This window comes from Trachemys scripta, chromosome 7 (assembly GCF_013100865.1).
Source record: "Trachemys scripta elegans isolate TJP31775 chromosome 7, CAS_Tse_1.0, whole genome shotgun sequence".
In the NCBI taxonomy this organism is placed as follows: Eukaryota; Metazoa; Chordata; order Testudines; family Emydidae; genus Trachemys; species Trachemys scripta.
In genome coordinates, this window is record NC_048304.1 from 31,604,199 (window position 1) to 31,624,072 (window position 19,874).

The window sequence follows — 19,874 nt, forward strand, 5'->3', positions numbered from 1 at the left end:
AAGGCCAAGACCATAACAGGGTTAAAAAAATAACTAGATGACTCCATGGAGGATAGGTCCATCAATGGCTATTAGACAGGATGGGCAGGACTGGTGTCCCTAGCCTCTTTTTGCCAGAAGCTGGGAATGAGCGACAGGGTATGGATCACTTGATGATTAACTGTTCTGCTCATTCTCTCTGGGGCACCTGGCACTGCCTATTGTTGGAAGACAGGATATTGGGCTTAGGATGACCAGATGTCCCGATTTTATAGGGACAGTCCTGATATTTGGGTCTTTTTCTTATATAGGCTCCTCTTACCCCACACCCTGTGTCCTGATTTTTCACACTTGCTGTCTGGTCACCCTAATTGGGCTAGATGAACCTTTGGTCTGACCCAGTAGGGCATTCTTGTGTTAAACACAGTGGGGTAAACTGCTGCAACTTTTCACGTAGTTGCTCTTAAACTGATTTAAACTTTGCTTGTAGCAGTTTAGCTTTGTAAAAGCAAAAAAAAAAAACTAACAAAAAAAATTGGAATGCATAACAGTTCATTAGCAGTGTACTGTACATCAAAGTTACTTTGAAAAAATAAAAAGTAAACATGATTATAAAATAAAATTAAAAAAAGCAAACATAACAAATAACACTCTTTCATATAATTTTCCTTATTATAATCTCTGAGTTTTATCCATTTTCTGACTTGTCACTAGGAACATCATCACCATCATTAATATTTTTACTAGTTTTATGACTGTCATTTTTACTGTACATATTTTTACAAATGTAAATACAAGTGCTTAATAGTAATTACAAAATTAGAACATTTCTCTTGCTTAGCTTTCAATGCTGACCTTATAACTATACTAGAATTGAGTGTTTTGATTGTCATACAGTTTATTTTTTTGGTTTTTATGTCAGTTACCATGGAAAAAATTCTTTGACATGCTGCATTTGAATGCAGTAATGTGAAAACCTTTTTAGAAAGTTCAGATATATTTGCAAACATGAATTGACCTGAATAATCTAAATTCATTAACTTTCAATTTTTCTACAAGTTCCTCAGTCTCAGTTTGCACCAAAACATTGCTAATTATAGCAGTACATTTGTCTTTCTTTAATGTTACAGCCTCAGCAATTTTGGAATCAGGGAAATATTTTTTTAACTACACCTCTACCCCGATATAACGCTGTCCTCTTGAGCCAAAAAACCTTACCGCGTTATAGGTGAAACTGCGTTATATCGAACTTGCTTTGATCCACCGGAGTGTGCAGTCCCGCCCCACTGAGCGCTGCTTTATATCCGAATTCGTGTTATATCGGGTCGTGTTATATCGGGATAGAGGTGTACTTCAGTCAAGTGTTCTACAGATTGAATACTGACACTGTGTTCAGCAAAGTAACAGACTATTCTAATCTCTGCATTTTTAACTTGCTCTTCAAATTTTTGTGCTTTTAATTTCACAATCTTGTTTATTAAACATATCATCAATTTTCTTTGTATTAGATACTGTCTCAACCTTTTGTTTATGTTTTTTACCATTAGCGTGCTTATCTAACTCACTAATACCTGCCTGGATTTTTACATCACAACATTTGCAATAAGCTAAAAAACAATTGTTTTCTACTTTCTGCATCCAGTCTTTGTATTTACCTTCTTGAAGCCCCGAGTCTTGAAAGGCTTTTTTTTAAAGTAGATGGCTTCTCTTTTGGTGGAGGTTCACCCAGAGTCTTCAATACTCTGTCGGGGGTGCTATCCCATTGTTTTCGTTTTGACGTGGACAGATCTTTGGTCTACTCCTACTTCCTCCTCTCAGCAGCCTTATCGGTCTCTTTATTCATTTTTTACATTAGATTAAAAAATGGAAAGAGATCTCTGAAATAATGGAATGCGATAATTAGTATAATGTATATTTCGGTTTATATTTAAATGAAAGAAGGGAACATATTATATATTACCTAACACAGTAGGCGAAGATATTTAATATTTGCCTGGAGGAAGGTGCTGTTACAAATTTATGAACAGCCGAATACTCTGGTCCACATTCTCTGTGCAACTGCAAGCACAAAATACAAAATTTTAGAGATTTAATGACAGATCAAGAAACTAATCATAATCAGTAAGTATTGCAATATATTTAATTATTTGAAGAAACCTTACCTAGAAGATAAATTTGATAACCATCTCCTCATTACCCGCCAGCCAGCTGTTGCTGAGGTTGGTTTGTTGTGCATGCATGTGCGCACTTGTCACTTCACTTGTGCCGTCATGATATAGTACTTTGAAGCACCACCAATAGGAGAGCAGCACAGCCCGATTATGAAAATCACGTGACAAATATTCACCAATGGAAGAACGCATTTTGAGGGAAATTTAAAAGGAGTGCAAATATTTTACTTTTTATGAAAACTTCCCAGGATTTTTGAGATTTGGAAAGTCTTTTACTTTTTATGAAATTTCCCCAGGATTATTTAGGTTTTGAATAAAAATTCCCAATTTCCCAAGTTGAAACACTTTACTCAAAAATTCCCAGATTTTGGGAAATTTCCCAGGATATAGAAGCACTGCTCCGTGTGGCTCTTGCCCGCAGGCAGTACCCCCCCCCCAAGTTCCCATTGGCTGGGTGCAGAGCCTGGGGCTGGGGCAGGGGCAGCTTGCAGAGCCCCGTGGCCCCCCTACCTAAGAGCCAGATGTGCTAATGGCCGCTTCCGGGGCACAGCTTGGTGTCAGAACTGGTAGCGACTAGCCTGCCTTAGCCAGGCAGCACTGCCGATGGGACTTTTAATGGCCCAGTCGGCAATGCTGACCTGGGTTGCGACCCGCAGTTTGAAAACCCCTGGTCTAGGGTAGGCACCATTGCAATACAGCTAATAGTAATACTTGCTTTTCTGGGCTAATAATATTAGCAATTTTGTAGAATTCAATAGTGAATACAATAAGTAACCAGGATAAGAACTGACCACACATCGCATCTGTAATGTAAAATTTAGAGGTGACTTGCAAAGAATTTTTCTATTTGATTTCTCAGTAGGCACTGACTATCTTTAATAACTTCCCTAAGAGGGACATCGGTATGCATAAAAGAATTACAACTTTAAAAAACAAATCTTAGATTCCTCAGGTCTCACAAAGGGATCCTGGCAGCTTTGGTCAGCACCGCTGATCGGGCCGTTGAATGTCTGGTTTGTGTAGGGCCGCAAGGGGGCTTGTAGGCTCCCTGCTAACCGCCGAGACGTGGACCATGTGGCTCCTAGGTCGGGAAGCAGCTGGCATGTCTGTCTCCTAGCCTTAGGTGCTGCCAGGTCTGTGTGTTGCCCCGCCCTCAGGCATAGCTCCAATTGGCTGGGTCAGAGTAGGGGAGGAATTAGTGCCACTTGCGAGCGCTCACCAGGCAGCAGTTGAGGGGTCACATGGCATGCACTTCTCCCACTGTTGCCCTCTTCTCCTCGTGCTTCTCGTGTGGCTGGGCTTGAGCTGTGGCAAACCGTGGTCTGTTGCCCAGTTGGTGGCACCCAGGAGTTGGAGGTATGTGTATCCCCGTCTCCGAGTGCTGAGAAGGGGCTGCACCCCCATCCTCCTCATTGCATCCCTCCCCATCCCAAAACCCCGCACCCTCATCCCCATCTCTGCATCCCTCCCCTATCCAATCCCATCCTGCCCCCCACACCTACCCATCCCAGATCTGTATCCCTTACAGTGCTCTCCCACCCATCCTCTCCACCTCCCAGAGCTGCCACCCCCATGTCTGTCACCCCCCACATCCCTGCACCCCATTCATCTCCATACACTGCTGCACTCCCATTATGTCTCTATACACCCTGTGCCCCCCACATCCTCATGCACCTGTAGCCTTCTGCCTCCTCCTGCATCCCCATCCCACATATCCCCTCACCCCCCCCTCTCTCCTTCACTGCCCCCTCTCACCCCCACCCTGCTCTTATCCTTGGCCTCTTTCCCTCCCCATCCTCTCTCCCCACCACCACCACCTTTTCCCCTCCAGCCCACCCTCCTCCCTTCCTGGCTGGGTGATTTAGGCAGCCCCCAGAAAAGTGTATGAAAAAGTCTCTGTAGGCAAGTGTATGCATGCATGCATTGTGTGTGTAAGAGACTGTGTGTCTTTGTGTAGGGAGGTGCTTGTATTGCCGCATGTGTGTATACCTGTGTGAATAAAATTTGCAGCCTAACTTTTTGACTTTTAGTCCTTTTGCTGGCTTGCATACAAAAAATTGATGACATAAAATGTGTGTGTATTCATTTCATAACAAGTTTTTAAAAGAGAAGGGAACTCTAAAAGAAATGTATTGTATTATTTCTTAAAAAGTAAATGTTGTTGACTAGTAATTGCAGAAGAGCCAATGTGTCATGCATTTCTTCCCACCTTTGTCTAGCTACATTATAAGCTCTTTATTGCAGACTTTTTATGTGTATGTCCAGCACCTACCACCCTGGAGCCCTGATCTTAGTTGGGGTCTCTAGGCACTAAACAACAATTGTAATAATAAATAACGTGGAAGTAATGTGTTAGTGCATGCTAGAGGTGTACACATGAATACACGTGTGTATCTGCATGTAGGTGTGGGAGTCAGTTTCTACAGATTTATTTTTATAGGTATCTGGACAGGTGTGCATTTCTGTGGTTGTGCTCTATGGATTTGTATTTGGGCTTTAATGGACCCATTGCAGCTGTGATAATACACGGTCCTAATTCCACACATAAAATTACAATATAGCCATTTATGAAATAAAAATATATTTACTGGTTTATCATTTCCACAAGTTATCACCACTAACAAATGTGAACTGTAGTCCATTTTCTCATAGATGGAACAGAATTGTTGCACCAATGTTGCATTATACACAACATTTATACAGATGATGTGACATGAGCAAATCCGTTTTGTACTTGTCAAGAGCAAATCAAATTATTAAGAAAATAGAGCTAAGGGTGGAGCAGATTCTTAGTTTCCCTTTTGGATTACCCATTAACCCCCAAGAAAGTAAAACAGAAATTGGGGATCAATTTTACAAGTTATATTCTTACTAGCTGTCTTAATCACCTGTATTTGAAGCTTAAATTCACTTTGACCTATTCACCCTTTTATTATTCATCCATTCTCGAGAGCAACACTAGCATGTAGGAGTATATGTATATGGCACTGGTGAAAGAAATACTGGAATACTATATCTATTTCTGGTGCCTACATTTTAAATAGGATGTTAAAAAATTGGAGAGAGTGTAGAAGAGAGCCACAAAGACAATTTGAGGACTAGAGAAAATGCTTTACTGTGAGAGGCTTAAAGAGCTCAATATGTTTAGTTTATCAAAAAGAAGACTGAGAGGTGACTTGATTATGGTGTAGAAGTATCTTCATGGGGAAATAAGGAGCCCTGTAGTATCGGATATTAATTTAGCAGAGAAAGGCATAAAAAAGTCTGGAAGATGAAGCCAGAAAAAAATCAAATTAGAAATAAGGCACACATTTTTATCAGTGAGAGTGATTAACAATTGGAACAAATTACAATGGGAAGTGGTGGGTTCTCCATCTCATAAGGTCTTTAAATCAAGACTAGATGCATATGGAACATATGCTTCTGGAACATATGCTTTAGCCCAGGGGTTGGCAACCTATGGCACGCATGCCAAAGGCGGCACACTAGTTGATTTCCAGTGGCACTCTGCTGCCAGCCTGGGGTTCCATCCGCCGGCCCCCTGCCAGCCAGGGTCCCAGCTGCCGGCCCCACTCAGCCTGCTGCCAGCTGGATGGACGGAACCCTGAGCCGGCAGTGGGCTGAGCAGATCTGGCGGCCAGGACCCCGGCTGCAGGGGCCGGCGGATGGAACACCAGACTGGTAGCGGGCTGAGTGGGGCCAGCAGCCGAGACTCTGGCAGGCAGTTCCATCTGCTGGCCCCTGCCAGCCGGGGTCCCCACCACTGGCCCTGCTCAGCCCGCTGCCAGTCTGGGGTTCCGTCTGCCAGCCCCTGTAAATGTAAAATGTATTACCTGCATGTGAAACCTTAAATTACAGTGAATAAATGAAGACTTGGCACACCATTTCTGAAAGGTTGCTGACACCTGCTTTAACCAGACAAACTATTTAACAAGTTATTGGACTTAATACATGCATGATGGGGCAAAAAAAGCCAGAAGTATAAATGTAAGTAGTTTCAATTGGCACTCTCATTAAAACTACTTTTGGTTTATATTGTTTGTATCTTCTTTACACTTCAGAAAAAGTTTAAAAAGTTTAATTTTCTAGTAGTGTTTAAAATCTCTCCCTGGTGAGGTGAAGGGTATCTGAATCACACATTCCATCTCCCATATTCAAACTGTTGCAGGTAGGGTGACCAGACAGCAAATGTGGAAAAATTGGGACAGGAGTCGGGGGCAATAGGAGCCTATATAAGAAAAAGACCCCAAAATCGGGACTGTCCCTATAAAATCAGGACATCTGGTCACCCTAGTTGCAGCTCCTGGTCTTCTCCTGGTGCCTGTTGAGCTTTGCGGTGAAAATGAGCATGTGGGGGGTGGGGGAGAGCAAGCGATGGAGGGATGGAGTGAGTGGGGGCGGGGCAGGGGTGTTCAGTTTTCTGGCAACCCTAGCTGTGAGGTATCACTTTAAAATGTCCATGACTGTCAGTGACAGGGCTGGGGCAGGGTTCTCTCATCTTGGATTCCTTACTGCACACAGTCTTCATGCACACCACTGGCAAGTTCAATGCTATGTGCTTTATTTACAATGTTCCTTGCAGCATAAGGCTTTTCACCAAGCCTTTACCTACTACCAAGGCACAGGGCAGGAGGGGAAGACACATCACACCTCTCTGAGATGCTGGGCTCATGTGCCTTTCCCTCTAGCTTTCCACCTCTCTGTCTCTCTGACATCCTCAGCTGATGAGCTGAATCCCCTTATTGACTAGTTGATCAGCTGGTACTTATTCAATTATCTTGTCACTTCTGCTCATGTGGGGACACTTACCAAGTGCCCAGAGTGGTGAGTCAGCCTTAGACTACTCGCACTCTGTCACAATGGCTCTTAGGTATGTCTACACTGCAATTAAATACCTGCAGCTGGCCTGTGGCAGCTGACTCGGGCTTAGAGGGCTCAGGCTAAAGGGCTGTTTAACTGCAGTGTAGCTGTTTGAGCTTGAGTTTTGACTCTAGGAACCTCACTGAGCCCAAATGTCTACACTGCAGTACTCCTGGGGGAATTCTGCACCAAAAAAATTCTGCACATATTTGAAAATTCTGCAAAACTCTGTATTTTATTTGTCAAAATAATACAATATAATCTTGCCAGTAATTTATTTTAGTAATTTATTTCAAAATATCTGTCAGCAAGTATGTAACAACACAGATAAAAAAAATTTGGTTTTTTTTGACAAATAGGTTCCTTGCTAGGTATGTTAATACAGAACGTTGTGTAATTCATTTAAATTACAATACAGAACTGTATCTTCTGCACCTATCAGAAGCTGTGCAAAGGCTTGGGGGAGTCAGGGGTAACAGAGGAGCTGAGGGAGAGGGAAGGAGCCTAGGAGTGAAGCTAGAGGATGTTGGGTGTGGGTGGGAGATTTTTCTAGGGGGGTGGGGGGGATTGTTAGGGTGTTGGGATGCCTCCCCCATACAGACCCTGGCTGACCCCGAACCTCCCCCCTTCAGTCAGGCACGTCTGCCCCTGTCCCTGCACCCCTCATCCCCATGGGTCTCTGCAGCCCCCCATCCCCAGGCTCAACCAGTAACCCCACTAGCTCCTGAGCCCATGCTCTAGTCTCCCCCCCCCACTAGCCATTCTGAACCCCAGTCTGTGACACCCCCCCCCCAGCAGTCTTGTGTGCCCCACTTTGTCCTAAACTGGCTCTGCGGGCACGGTGCTATGATGAACTTCTACTCCTGGGGGAATTCTGCAGCACTGGCATAGAATTTTGTATTTTCCTGCATAAAATACATTTTGCCTAAGTGCTGCAGTTCCCCCTTTTGCCCACCAGAGGCTGCTGTGGTTCATGAATGCAGCTGGTTGTTCTGGCACCACAGCAGCCTCTAGTGTGAAAGGTGGAACTGCGGTACGTAGGCAAAATGTTTTTTATACGGGAAAATACAAAATTATGTGAGACAGATGAATTCTGTATCTCCACAGATGCCAGGGACAGCTCTACCATTTTTGCCACCCCAAGCCAAAAAAAACGGCCGCTCAAACTGCCGAAGCGCAAAAAAAAAAGAAGCCATGCGTTAATTGAGGACAGGTATTCAGACTGGTAACATGCAGATCTCACTTTATATACCAATAGCCAACAGTATGGATTTCTGACATCCTTTATCAATTTGGAATCTGCTCAGGCAATAGATTGAGTATAAAAGAATTTTGCTTCATTCTTATACCTAGAACTTTTTACCTAAAGATGTCAAAGCACTTTACAAACATTCTCTCAGGCCTGGTCTACACTGAGTTTAATTCGAATTTAGCAGCGTTAAATCGAATTAACCCTACACCCGTCCACACAACAAAGCCATTTATTTCTAAATAAAGGGCTCTTAAAATCGATTTCTGTACTCCTCCCCAACGAGGGGAGTAGCGCCGAAATTGATATTGCCAATTCGAATTAGGGTTAGTGTGGCCGCAATTCGACGGTATTGACCTCCGGGAGCTATCCCACAGTGCACCATTGTGACCGCTCTGGACAGCGATCTGAATTCGGATGCACTGGCCAGGTAGACAGGAAAAGCCCCACGAACTTTTGAATTTCATTTCCTGTTTGCCCAGCGTGGAGAGCACAGGTGACCACAGAGAGCTCATCAGCACAGGTAAACATGCAGTCTGATAATCGAAAAAGAGCCCCAGCATGGACCGTACGGGAGGTACTGGGTCTGATCACTATATGGGGAGAGGATTCAGTGCTAGCAAAACTACATTTGAAAAGACGAAATGCCAAAACTTTTGAAAAAATCTCCAAGGGCATGATGGAGAGAGGCCACGATAAGGACTCAGATCAGTGCCGCGTGAAAGTCAAGGAGCTCAGACAAGCCTATCAAAAAAACAAGGAGGCAAACGGTCGCTCTGGGTCAGAGCCGCGGACATGCTGCTTCTATGCTGAGCTGCATGCAATTCTAGGGGGGGGGGCCGCCACCACTACCCCACCTCTGACCATGTATTCCGAGGCGGGGGTAATCTCAACCACACCTGAGGATTCTGCGGATGGGGAAGAGGAGGAGGACGAGCTTGCGGAGAGCACACAGCACTCCATTCTCCCCAACAGCCAGGATCTTTTTCTCAGCCTGACTGAAGTACCTTCCCAACCCTCCCAAGGCAGTATCCAAGACCATGACCCCATGTAAGGGACCTCAGGTGAGTTTACTTTTACTTTTAAACCATGTTTTATATCTTAAGCGTTTTTTAATGATTACTTTGCCCGGAGGACTTGGGATGCATTCGCGGCCAGTACAGCTACTGGAAAAGTCTGTTAATGTGTCTGGGGATGGAGCGGAAATCCTCCAGGGACATCTCCATGAAGCTCTCCTGGAGGTACTCCAAAAGCCTTTCCACAAGGTTTCTGGGCAGTGCAGCCTTATTCCGTCCTCCATGGTAGGACAGACCACGCCATGCTAGTAGCAAGTAATCTGGTATCATTGCATGACAAAGCCTGGCAGCGTATGGTCCCGGTGTTTGCTGGCATTCAAGCAACATCCGTTCTTTATCTCGCATTGTAATCCTCAGGAGAGTGATATCGCTCATGGTAACCTGGTTGAAATATGGGAATTTAATTAAGGGGACAGAGGTGGCCCTTCCTACTGGGCTGTTTGCCTGTGGCTGAAAAATCCTTCCCTGCAGTTAGCCAAGCGTGGGGGATGTGGGGGGGAATTGGCGCTGAGCTTTTAGCGTTTGGCTAGCAAGGATCTTCCCTGATACCAGCCACGCGGTGGGGGGAGGGGTAAAGCGATCATCCCAGAGAATTGGATGGGGGGGGGGGGCGTTAGTTTGTTTTCTCCTGCTGAAGGTTAACAGGAAAACCGCAGCACTCAATGGGCTTTGTGTGGTATGTGGGAAAGGAGGGTGCAGAAGCCGAAAGACAATGGCTCACCATGGCCGCATGCAAGCCGAAGTCTGTTGCCCGGACCTGTGTCTGTGATCTCTAACACCAAAGCCACAGGCACTCAATATTAAGATGCAAAATGCGACCTTGCACTGAAATCACGTGCCATGTAATGTGAATAGTGTTGTTCACTGTGAAAGAGTATAAGCATTGTTCTGTAAAATGTATCTTTTTAAAAACTTCTCTCCTTTTTTCCCTCCCTCCAGCAGCTGCAAATTTTTCAAGCCTCCCTCCTCCGTCCCAAAGGCATCTCAGATAAGGTGGCGGAAAAAGAGGACGCGAGACGAGATGTTCTCGGAAATCATGGAATCCACCCACAATGAAAGAGCTCATTTGAATGAGTGGAAGGACATTGTATCAAAGTACAGGAAAGATGCAAGTGAATGTGAGGTCATGAGGGACGGTTGAGATGAGAGGTGGCAGGCTGCAACGCTGGGGCTGCTGCGTGATCAAATGGACATGCTCCGGCATCTGGTGGAGCTTCAGGAACGGCAGCAGGATTACAGAGTGCCACTGCAGCCACTGTTTAACCTCCCCCCTCACCATGTTCCATAGGCCTCCTCACCCAGACGTGTAAGAACGTGGGGGGGAGGAGGGGGGAGGATCCGTGCACCCTCCCAGTCCACCCCAGTGGACAGCCCAACCAAAAGGCTGTCATTATATTGTTGTTGTTGTTGTGTTTTTTTTAAGTGGCCTTTTCCTTCCCTCCTATCCTCCTCCCAAACCCCACCCGGGTTACCTTGTCAGTTCTCTCCCTATGTTTATAATCAAGTAATAAAGAATACATGATTTTTAAACGATAGTGACTTTATTTCCTTTGAAAGCAAGCTGTGATTGGAGGGGGGAGGGTGGTTTGCTCACAGGGAATGTGTCAATCAAGGGGGCAGGTTTTCAACAAACAGAACTTTCACACCGTAGCCTGGCCAGTCATGAACCTGGTTTTCAAAGCTTCTCTGATGCGCAGCACTTCCGGGTGTGATCTTCTAATCGCCCTGGTGTCTGGTTACACATAATCAGCAGCCAGGCGATTTGCCTCAGCCTCCAACCCCGCCATAAAGGTCTCCCCCTTACCCTCACAGAGATTGTGGAGCACACAGCAAGCAGCAATAACAATGGGGATATTGGTTTGGCTGAGGTCTGACCGAGCCAGTAACAAGCGCCAGCGACCTTTTAAACGTCCAAATGCACATTCTACCACCATTCTGCACTTGCTCATTCTGTAGTTGAACAGCTCCTGACTACTGTCCAGACTGCCTGTGTATGGCTTCATGAGCCATGGCATTAAGGGCTAGGCTGGGTCCCCAAGGATAACTATAGGCATTTCAACATCCCCAATGGTTATTTTCTGGTCCGGGAAGTAAGTCCCTTGCTGCAGCCGTTTAAACAGAGTAGTGTTCCTGAAGACGTGAGCGTCATGAACCCTTCCCGGCCAGCTCACGTTGGTGTTGGTGAAACGTCCCTTGTGATCCACCAGTGCTTGCAGCACCATTGAAAAGTACCCCTTGCGGTTTATGTACTGGGTACCCTGGTGCTCCGGTGCCAAGATAGGGATATGGGTTCCATCTGTCGCCCCACCACAGTTAGGGAATCCCATTGCAGCAAAGTCATCCACTATGACCTGCACATTTCCCAGAGTCACTACCTTTCGTAGCAGCAGCTCAGTGATTGCTTTGGCTACGTGCATCACAGCAGCCCCCACAGTAGATTTGCCCACTCCAAATTGATTCCCGACTGACCAGTAGCTATCTGGCATTGCAAGCTTCCACAGGGCTATCGCCAGTCGCTTCTCAACTGTGAGGGCTGCTCTCATCTTGGTATTCTGGCGCTTCAGGGCAGGGGAAAGCAAGTCACAAAGTTCCATGAAAGTGCCCTTAGGGATGCGAAAGTTTCGCAGCCACTGGGAATCGTCCCACACCTGCAACACTATGCGGTCCCACCAGTCTGTGCTTGTTTCCCGGGCCCAGAATCGGCGTTCCATGGCTAGAACCTGCCCCATTAATAGCAAGATCTCCAAAGCACCGGGGCCCGCGGTTTGATAAAATTCCATGTCCTCATCACTCTCGCCGCCGCGCTGCTGTAGCCTACTCCTTGCCACCTGGTTTTGCAGGTTCTGGTTCAGCATAAACTGCACAATAACGCGCGAGGTGTTTACAATGTTGGTGACTGTTGTCTTGAGCTGAGCGGGCTCCATGCTTGCCATGGTATGGCATCTGCACTGTTCACCCAGGAAAAAGGCGCGAAACGGTTGTCTGCCGTTGCTTTCCTGGAGAGAGGGGGACGATGTACCCAGAACCACCCGCGACAATGTTTTTGACCCCATCAGGCATTGGGATCTCAACCCAGAATTCCAATGGGCGGAGGAAACTGCAGGAACTATGGGATAGCTACCCACAGTGCAATGCTCCGGAAATTGACGATAGCCCCGGTACATGGACGCACACCACCGAATTAATGTGCTTAGTATGTCCGCATACGTTCAACTTTATATAATCTGTTTCCAAAATTCGAATTCTGTAAATCTGGATTAATCCCATAGTGTAGACATACCCTCACTTGCACAATTTTGCAGCTAAAGAGCCAAGTTAGCGGAATGATTGTTTTACTGACCAATGCTAAGGATAGTTATGCTTCTAACATCAAACAAATGTAAACTGAATTAACAGTCTGATTAAAATATTCAAAATCCCTAAACCCTTCAAACATGGATTCATCTATGATGCTTACTGGTAAAATTATTGTAGGCAATAATCCAAATTACCCCATTTTCTGTCTCCTATGGTAATACTAATCTGTTTGAGGCAGCGCTTCATCCGATGTAAGTTGTTATAGGGTCGTAATTGTCATAGTTCCAAATTCATGACCTCAGTGAAGCTATAAACAATTTATACGTGATGACTATCTGCCCCCGGGTTTCCCATATTATAATCAGAATGCTAGAATTGATTTTAAAAGTATTATATTTTCAACATGAGTGGTACGTAGGCACACTTTTTTTTTTTTTTTTTAATTCAAACACACTATTTGGCTTCTCAGATTCAGTATATTTTACACCTTAACTTTAACTCCACACTTCAGAGTGCCAGTTAATCTTTCTCTCTGGAGGCTGATTGTTGGCCTAGACCATGGCACATAACCACTTAAGTTCAGTCTGAACCAGAGAAACTTGGATATAGAGTTTGTTTTGCTTTGTATTGGAGCTTTGTGTATATGCGCTAAGCTAACAACCCAAAATTACAGGATAGCTACATTTTTAAAGGAACAGAAAGGAATAAACACGGAGAAAATAGTTTTAATAGTACTTTTAAAATTTATTTTTGACATTAAAACATTCGATTTCTACAATACAAAATAAAACTACTCAGTATGTATGTGTAAGATAATCCCTGATATTGACACTCCTGGCAATGTTAAATAAGCATGCTAATCACCTCAAAATCCCCTTATCACATACAGGAATATAAAAAATAGTAAATGACAAGAACAGTTTGACCTCAGGGAGAGAAAGCTTTGGAGAATGTTCATGCTACTTTAAGCTTGGATAAGTACAGCGGCAGTGTGGAAAGGCAAAGGTGAAACAGGTGAAAGGTGTTTGGCTATTGTAGTCTTGAGGCACAAGAAATCCCAGGTCACCATCTTAAGGTGAAGGCTTTTCACAGTGCACCATGAATGAAATGCATACATTCCAGTTTGCTGGGCCCTTTCTCACTGTTCCTCTCTCATGTATATTCTCAGGTACAAAGAGCATGGAAAAGGGCTCATATAAGGAGACCTGCAAATACAGCCCTAATCCCTTTGGGGTCTGTCTCAGGAAATTTAAAAACAAAAAGCCAGAGGCTGAAATGGAAGTTCTGGGGGTGGGCGAGGGGAAAAGAAGGGAGAGTAAAGACCAGTAATACAGGGACAGGAAGGGAGGGGGAGGAGGGGAAGCGGTTGCCTTGGCAAATTGTAATATTTAGCACTTTAGTTAGAATCTTCACTAACAAAGCAATCATAAACAAATCCAAAAAGCAAAGTGTGGAGAAGGAGCCTAGAAAACGTGACCTCCGGAAGGCAGCAAATTTTCTAGGATACTCTGTATGGCGGGCTCTACAAGAGGGTAGCATCATCCCCCATTGGCATCAGACGTACTTATCCATTTTAAAAAAATGAGCACATAATTGAATGAGAAGGCCCATATGTGGCTTTGGCATTGTGTCCTGCAGTTTCTCACCAAAATGTTGCACTAAAAATTAAAAACAGAATGGTTTTAGCTGCCTGAGAGAAGGTGCAGAAAGGCTTCCAAGGACAAGTCAACCAGGCATAAGGGAAGGAAGTGATAAGAGTATCTCCATGCATAGGCGTGGGGTCCCCTTGTCCAAAGTGAGGCTTCTGTAGGTGTGGGGCAAGGAGTAGAGGCAGCAAGGAGGAGGAGACATCCCCCTCCCCTTATCCCAAGGCAAAGGCACTTGCAGATGAGATTACATGGGGAAAAAAACTGAATGGCTGGGTGGGAGTGGATCCTTTTCTTCTTCAAGCAAACATGGTTAGCTGTAACCACTGCAGAGGAGAAACAAAGAGAATGTGAATCATCTCCAGGAACCTGCATCTCCATTTCCACCTGAAACAATTACCACATTAACCAGGAATCAGTGTACATTTCTTTGTACTACATCTAAAGGGAGGAACACTCCAAAGAATGTATAGCATAACATGTTTGTTTGTACAATAAAAATGTGTGTCTATGCCCTCTTCTTGCTCCAAGCCTTTCAGATTCTACTTTCATATCCACCTAAGGGCATGATCCAAAATCCATTGAAAGCAGTGGAATGACTTCTATTAAAAGTGGTCTTTGGATCAGGCCCCAGATGAGGAGACCACTAGCTGACATCATTACTCTGCTGGGATAAAATAAATCAAAAAGACTTGGTAAATCTACCAGTTTGTATTAAAAACTGAGGTAGTTTATGGGAACATTTTGGGGGCAAACTGGTGTTTGCGACAAATTTACAGATTAGTAATTATAATTCTTTGCATATCCATAGCCACTTTCATCAAGGACCACAAATTAGTAGTTGTAGTAGTAAGTATTAATAAATTCAAAGCCTCATAACTTCTGTATGAGGTAGGTATTCCTGCTAGAGATGGGTAAACTGAGGCACACTAATATGCCCAAAATTGGTGAGAGGGCTGGGACAGAACCAAGAAATCCTAATTCTCTATCATTTGCACTAAATACTGGAGAACACTATCACTACCTCTTTTGTGGTTGAATGTGTAGTGAATTGTAATTATTGTTCTTATGACTCATAGAATAATGATCAAGGGGAAGAGCAAGACTAACATGGGAGGTGTTAATATCTACTCCAGAGGGACAGCTATGGGAAGTAAGAGACCCACACAAACCAGGGGAGGAAAAAAAGTATGTACCTTAAATAAGTCAAAAGTGACAATTCCATCTTTATCTGTGTCCAGAGATTGAAAAAACCCTATAGAGATGGGAAAAGGGGGGGAAGAGGGGAATGTTTTGTAATTATTATTTTTTAATTGCACCGTTTAAAAACTTTTATGCCTCTGGGTAATTCTCAGACCTCCTATAGAAAGTAGTATACCTCTGAATTATCTCCAAATGGAGTAGGTACCACTTCACCAAGAAAACCTGCTGGAGAACGTTTACCTTCCCTTTACTGCTTTTTAATCCAACATTGCATCAGAATCCATTGAATGAAACACATGTACAATTCTTGCTGCCAACAGAATAAAGGTAGGACCTAGCCCTTTCAAATCTAAATAAAGACGGGGTTAAAAAATAAACGGGAGTGCTGGTATTTGCAATAAAATTATTAACAGATGCTTCAACTAGTAATCTCTCCATCGAAGAGTTATCCCTGCCTTCTGCCATCTACCATTTTGATTGTCTGCTAATCCCAATAAATAGCTTTACAACAGTTATTAAATATTCTGTGAGTAGCACCATCAATGGCTCACAGTCGAGAGTTTGAATAGTGCCAATGCAGAATGCTGACTGTTGGGAAAATACTCACGGTCAGCACCAAATGGGTTACTTGGTACCATGGGCATTAATACCCAAACTTCATGAGCTGGCACAGATCAAGAGAATATTTTAAAGCTGAGTAGGTTAGAGTCTGATTTCCAGCTGGGTTGTGCACAGAAATATCTGTATAGTACCATAACAGGAAATGCATACCCACATGGTAAGAAACAACAAGTTAGAAACATAAAAATACTCTCAGAAATTTGTACTCACTGAACATGGTTTCAAGTCGCACTAAACAGCACACAAAGTTATCAAAGTCAACAGCCAAGTCAGGCTCAGAATAACGGGTGATGATCAATTCATACAGTTTCTTGTTCAGTTTAAAGCCTGTCAAGACATTACTATATTAAAAAGTCAAGCAATTTAAAACAGCATTAGACCACTTGATTTCAGGCCACACAGGTATTACGTGGAGTAAACAGACCACTCTTGGAAAGTCGGGTATGTATAGAGAGATCTGTTTATTCATCATTGAGGCCAAGAATTTAGCATGATTCAAAAAAGGATTGGCCATTTATATGGACAACCAGAATATCCTGAGTTATAGTAAGGATTAAAAAATCCAAGAGTTTTGGAAGGGATATAAATATTTATGTTGTAGGACATTAGCCAAGAGGGGTTAGGAAGAAACTTTCTCTGTGGGCAGGTTACTCCATAACTACAGGAAGCAGCTTGTATGGGCACTGTTGGAAATAGGATAGACAGCTGTTAGATGGACTACTGATCTGATCCAATATGATTATTCTTTGCTACTACCAATCAAATCTTGTCATTTTGGATTGTAACAAGCAACTACTCAGGTTTTCTGTGCAACCACAAGAGGGCACATCATTTCTTGCGCAGAGCACAGTAGCACTTAGATCAGCTACATCTAAAACAAAGTTGCACAGATCTTACTGGAGCGCTCTTCTTTGGCTTTGCTCAGAAGTTTAACCTCTCGTACAACCGTTTGATCATTTTTCTACAGTTCCTAGATGGATTATCTGGACAAACCTATCAAAACCTTGGTTCCATCATGGTTGGAATAAAGGGTACTGTGGTGGGGCGATTACCCCACACCTAGAGAGACTGGGCTGCGGCAGGCCTAGGCGCCTGCGTAGACACGCGGCCAATCAGGAGAGGGCTTACTGGGAGCCAATAAGAAGGCAGATTGGAGCCAGCCAATCAGGGCCCGGCTTAGCCATATAAAAGTCTGCCCAGAGCAGGAGCAGTCAGTCTGTCCCAGGCCTTCAGAGGGGAAGGTCTGTCTCCAGAGCTGGGAGGCCAGCCTGAGAGAGTGGGAGAAGGCCCTACTCCATAGCCTGCTAGGCGGCAGGCCTGGGAGGAGGAGGCCTAGCGTAGTGAAGGGCTGTTGGGGAAGCAGTCCAGAGGGATAGTCAGAGGAGGAAGGAGAAGGAAGACAGTGAGACTGTCACACGAGGGCCTCTGGACCGGGACTCAGAGTAGTGGGCGGGCCTGAGTCCCCCCCCTTTTTCCCCCTTTGTTTGCTGTACCACCCCACACGCAGCCACGGGCCGCAGGGAGCGGCCAGTCAGAACCACACCAGATCCTAGACGGTGAGGATCGGACTTGAAGGTGTGGGGCTGTTGTTTACCTCCCCCCCGGAAGGGGGTGTGATTGGACAAAGGGACACTGTTGGAGGGCAGTGCTCTGGAAGAGGACGCCGATGTCGGGAGCAACGCAAGTCCGTGCACCCCACAGAGGCGAGACAACAGGCGGAACGCCACCCAAAGAGGGCGCTCTACTGGCGCAAAACTAATTCCCCGAAGCGGCCAGGAGGAGGCGCCACAGCGGTGAGCTACCGACCCTGTCACAGGTACAAATGGTATTTGTTTGGTTTCTGATGGAAGAGATTATGAATTAACTGACAAATGAATTAAATGGAAGGTAGTAAGTTAACTCCATCAAAGTATGTAATACATCACCTGCAGACTCCAGCGCCATTCGCATTTCATAGGCACTCATGCATCCAGACTTGTCTAAATCAAACTTCCTAAAGACAACCTTAACAAAAAAACAAAAAAGGACACGAGGGTACTGGACACTCCTGCAGTGGGGTAAGAAATCTCATGGACTGTAATAAACAGAGTCACACAGTCTACTGAAAATGTGCAAAAATATCACATTGCTGTGTACACGAACAACAAAGAATGGATTAAAAAAAAAGCACCAAATTGTCAGTGCTGGTACCAGAGCATTTTCAAGTGACATCGGAAATTCTCTGTGATTGATATGGATAAGCTAAAGGAAGCAGAAGCGGGGCATCAATAGCAACTTCACCTACCAGGTAACTCCTAATTTTGTTCCAGAGGATGTTGAATTCCACCAGTCCTAATTTCCCATTTCCATCTCTCTATTCAGGAAAAATTATTAAGGAGAAATGTTTGCAAGCTTACTTCCTGAAGAGGAACTTCCTCTCCCATCACACCCCAAGAAGAAACCAATCCACGTCTCCACTAAACACTAGCACCCTGGTAGCTATAATATGTCATTTTTACTTAATTAAAAAAAAATACCCTAATGACTGGTCTACATCTTACAGGCATAACACAACCCAAAGGGCCAGGAAGTCATGTGGATGTAACAAAGATGCAGAAGGAGGATACATCCATGAGGTTCACCATACTTCGGCATGACTCAGTACTGAACCCTTTAGTCCGGAGGTCTTTATCTGGAATTTAAAGCAAAGAGGGGGCAAAGTTAAGGCACATAGCAGAGTTGTTTATAATGCACTGTGTGAAAAGCTAGCATCCTCATTACAAACACTTGAGCTTTTTTGTGTTCTTTTTAGATTTCTTGTAAGAATGCAACCTTAATGCAGGAGTGAGGCAAGAATTATTTTCATTTCCATCCTCTGCTAGTAGATAATGAGACTGCTTCCAACCAGTAGAAGAGAGAAATATATTGATTCTGTCTCCTATACTGATGCTCAAAAAAGAGTGCCAGTGCCCAATCTACAGCTACCAGTCTGGGTGCATCAGACTGCTGGTACTACTTCAAGAAGAGAACCCCATGGTATGCTAGATTACAGAGACTGACCAAGAAATACCCAGATTCAGACTATGACACTAATAGGTCAGCTGAATTATGTGATGCTGTTTTTTCCATTACTTACGTTTACTTATGATTTTGTTGAGGATAGTCTGCAGTTCTGAGACACTGATTTCCATATCCTGGAAGAACCAAAGAAATAATACTGCATTTCTATAGTGTCTCTCATCCCAAAGTGATTAAACTGATGTACAAATTATGTACAGAACCACCCATTGCTAAGATGCAGCCACATTTATTAGATGAATTATGGCAGCAAGTAACAGTGCAAAGCAACACCACACATTAGTTTAGGATGGGATGGGAAGTGAAGAATATGCTATCCAACCGAAACTTCTGGAGACGTTTGAGAGGCAGAATGTCATTACTCAAATTGGAATTTGGCTAAAATGACTTGGACCAAACCCTCTATATTTCTGTGAGAAGTCAGTGACTTGAGATTCATAGATTTAAAGGCCAGGAGGGACCTAGTCTGACCTTCTGCATAGCACAAGATGGAGAGTCCCATCCAATAATTTCTGCATCAAACCCATAATTTCTATTTGAGCTATAGCAAATCTTTTAGAAAGGTATCCAGTATTGATTCGAAGACTTCAGGTGATGAAGAATCCACCATATCCCTAGCTAAGTTATTCTAGTGATTAATTACCCTCACTGTTAAAAATGTCCCCTTATTTCTAGTCTGAATTTGTCTACCTTCTGCTTCCAATCACTGGATCTC

General features: G+C 44.2%; 1 protein-coding gene across 4 annotated transcripts in view; it reads right to left on the bottom strand.

Moving 5' to 3' along the window:
* Positions 1–13,355: 13,355 nt before the first annotated feature.
* The window catches only part of CAPN1 (calpain 1), a 55,190-nt gene continuing 48,671 nt past the window's right edge, over positions 13,356–19,874 (bottom strand). For all 4 annotated transcript variants that reach the window (XM_034776123.1, XM_034776122.1, XM_034776121.1 and 1 more), the window contains exons 16-22: positions 19,218–19,275; positions 18,709–18,773; positions 18,387–18,455; positions 18,028–18,106; positions 16,313–16,429; positions 15,475–15,533; positions 13,356–14,604 (exon numbers count right to left, since the gene is read on the bottom strand). In XM_034776123.1, coding sequence (XP_034632014.1) covers positions 14,578–14,604; positions 15,475–15,533; positions 16,313–16,429; positions 18,028–18,106; positions 18,387–18,455; positions 18,709–18,773; positions 19,218–19,275 — 474 coding nt within the window. In that variant the 3' untranslated portion in view covers positions 13,356–14,577. The remainder of the gene's footprint in view (positions 14,605–15,474; positions 15,534–16,312; positions 16,430–18,027; positions 18,107–18,386; positions 18,456–18,708; positions 18,774–19,217; positions 19,276–19,874) is intronic.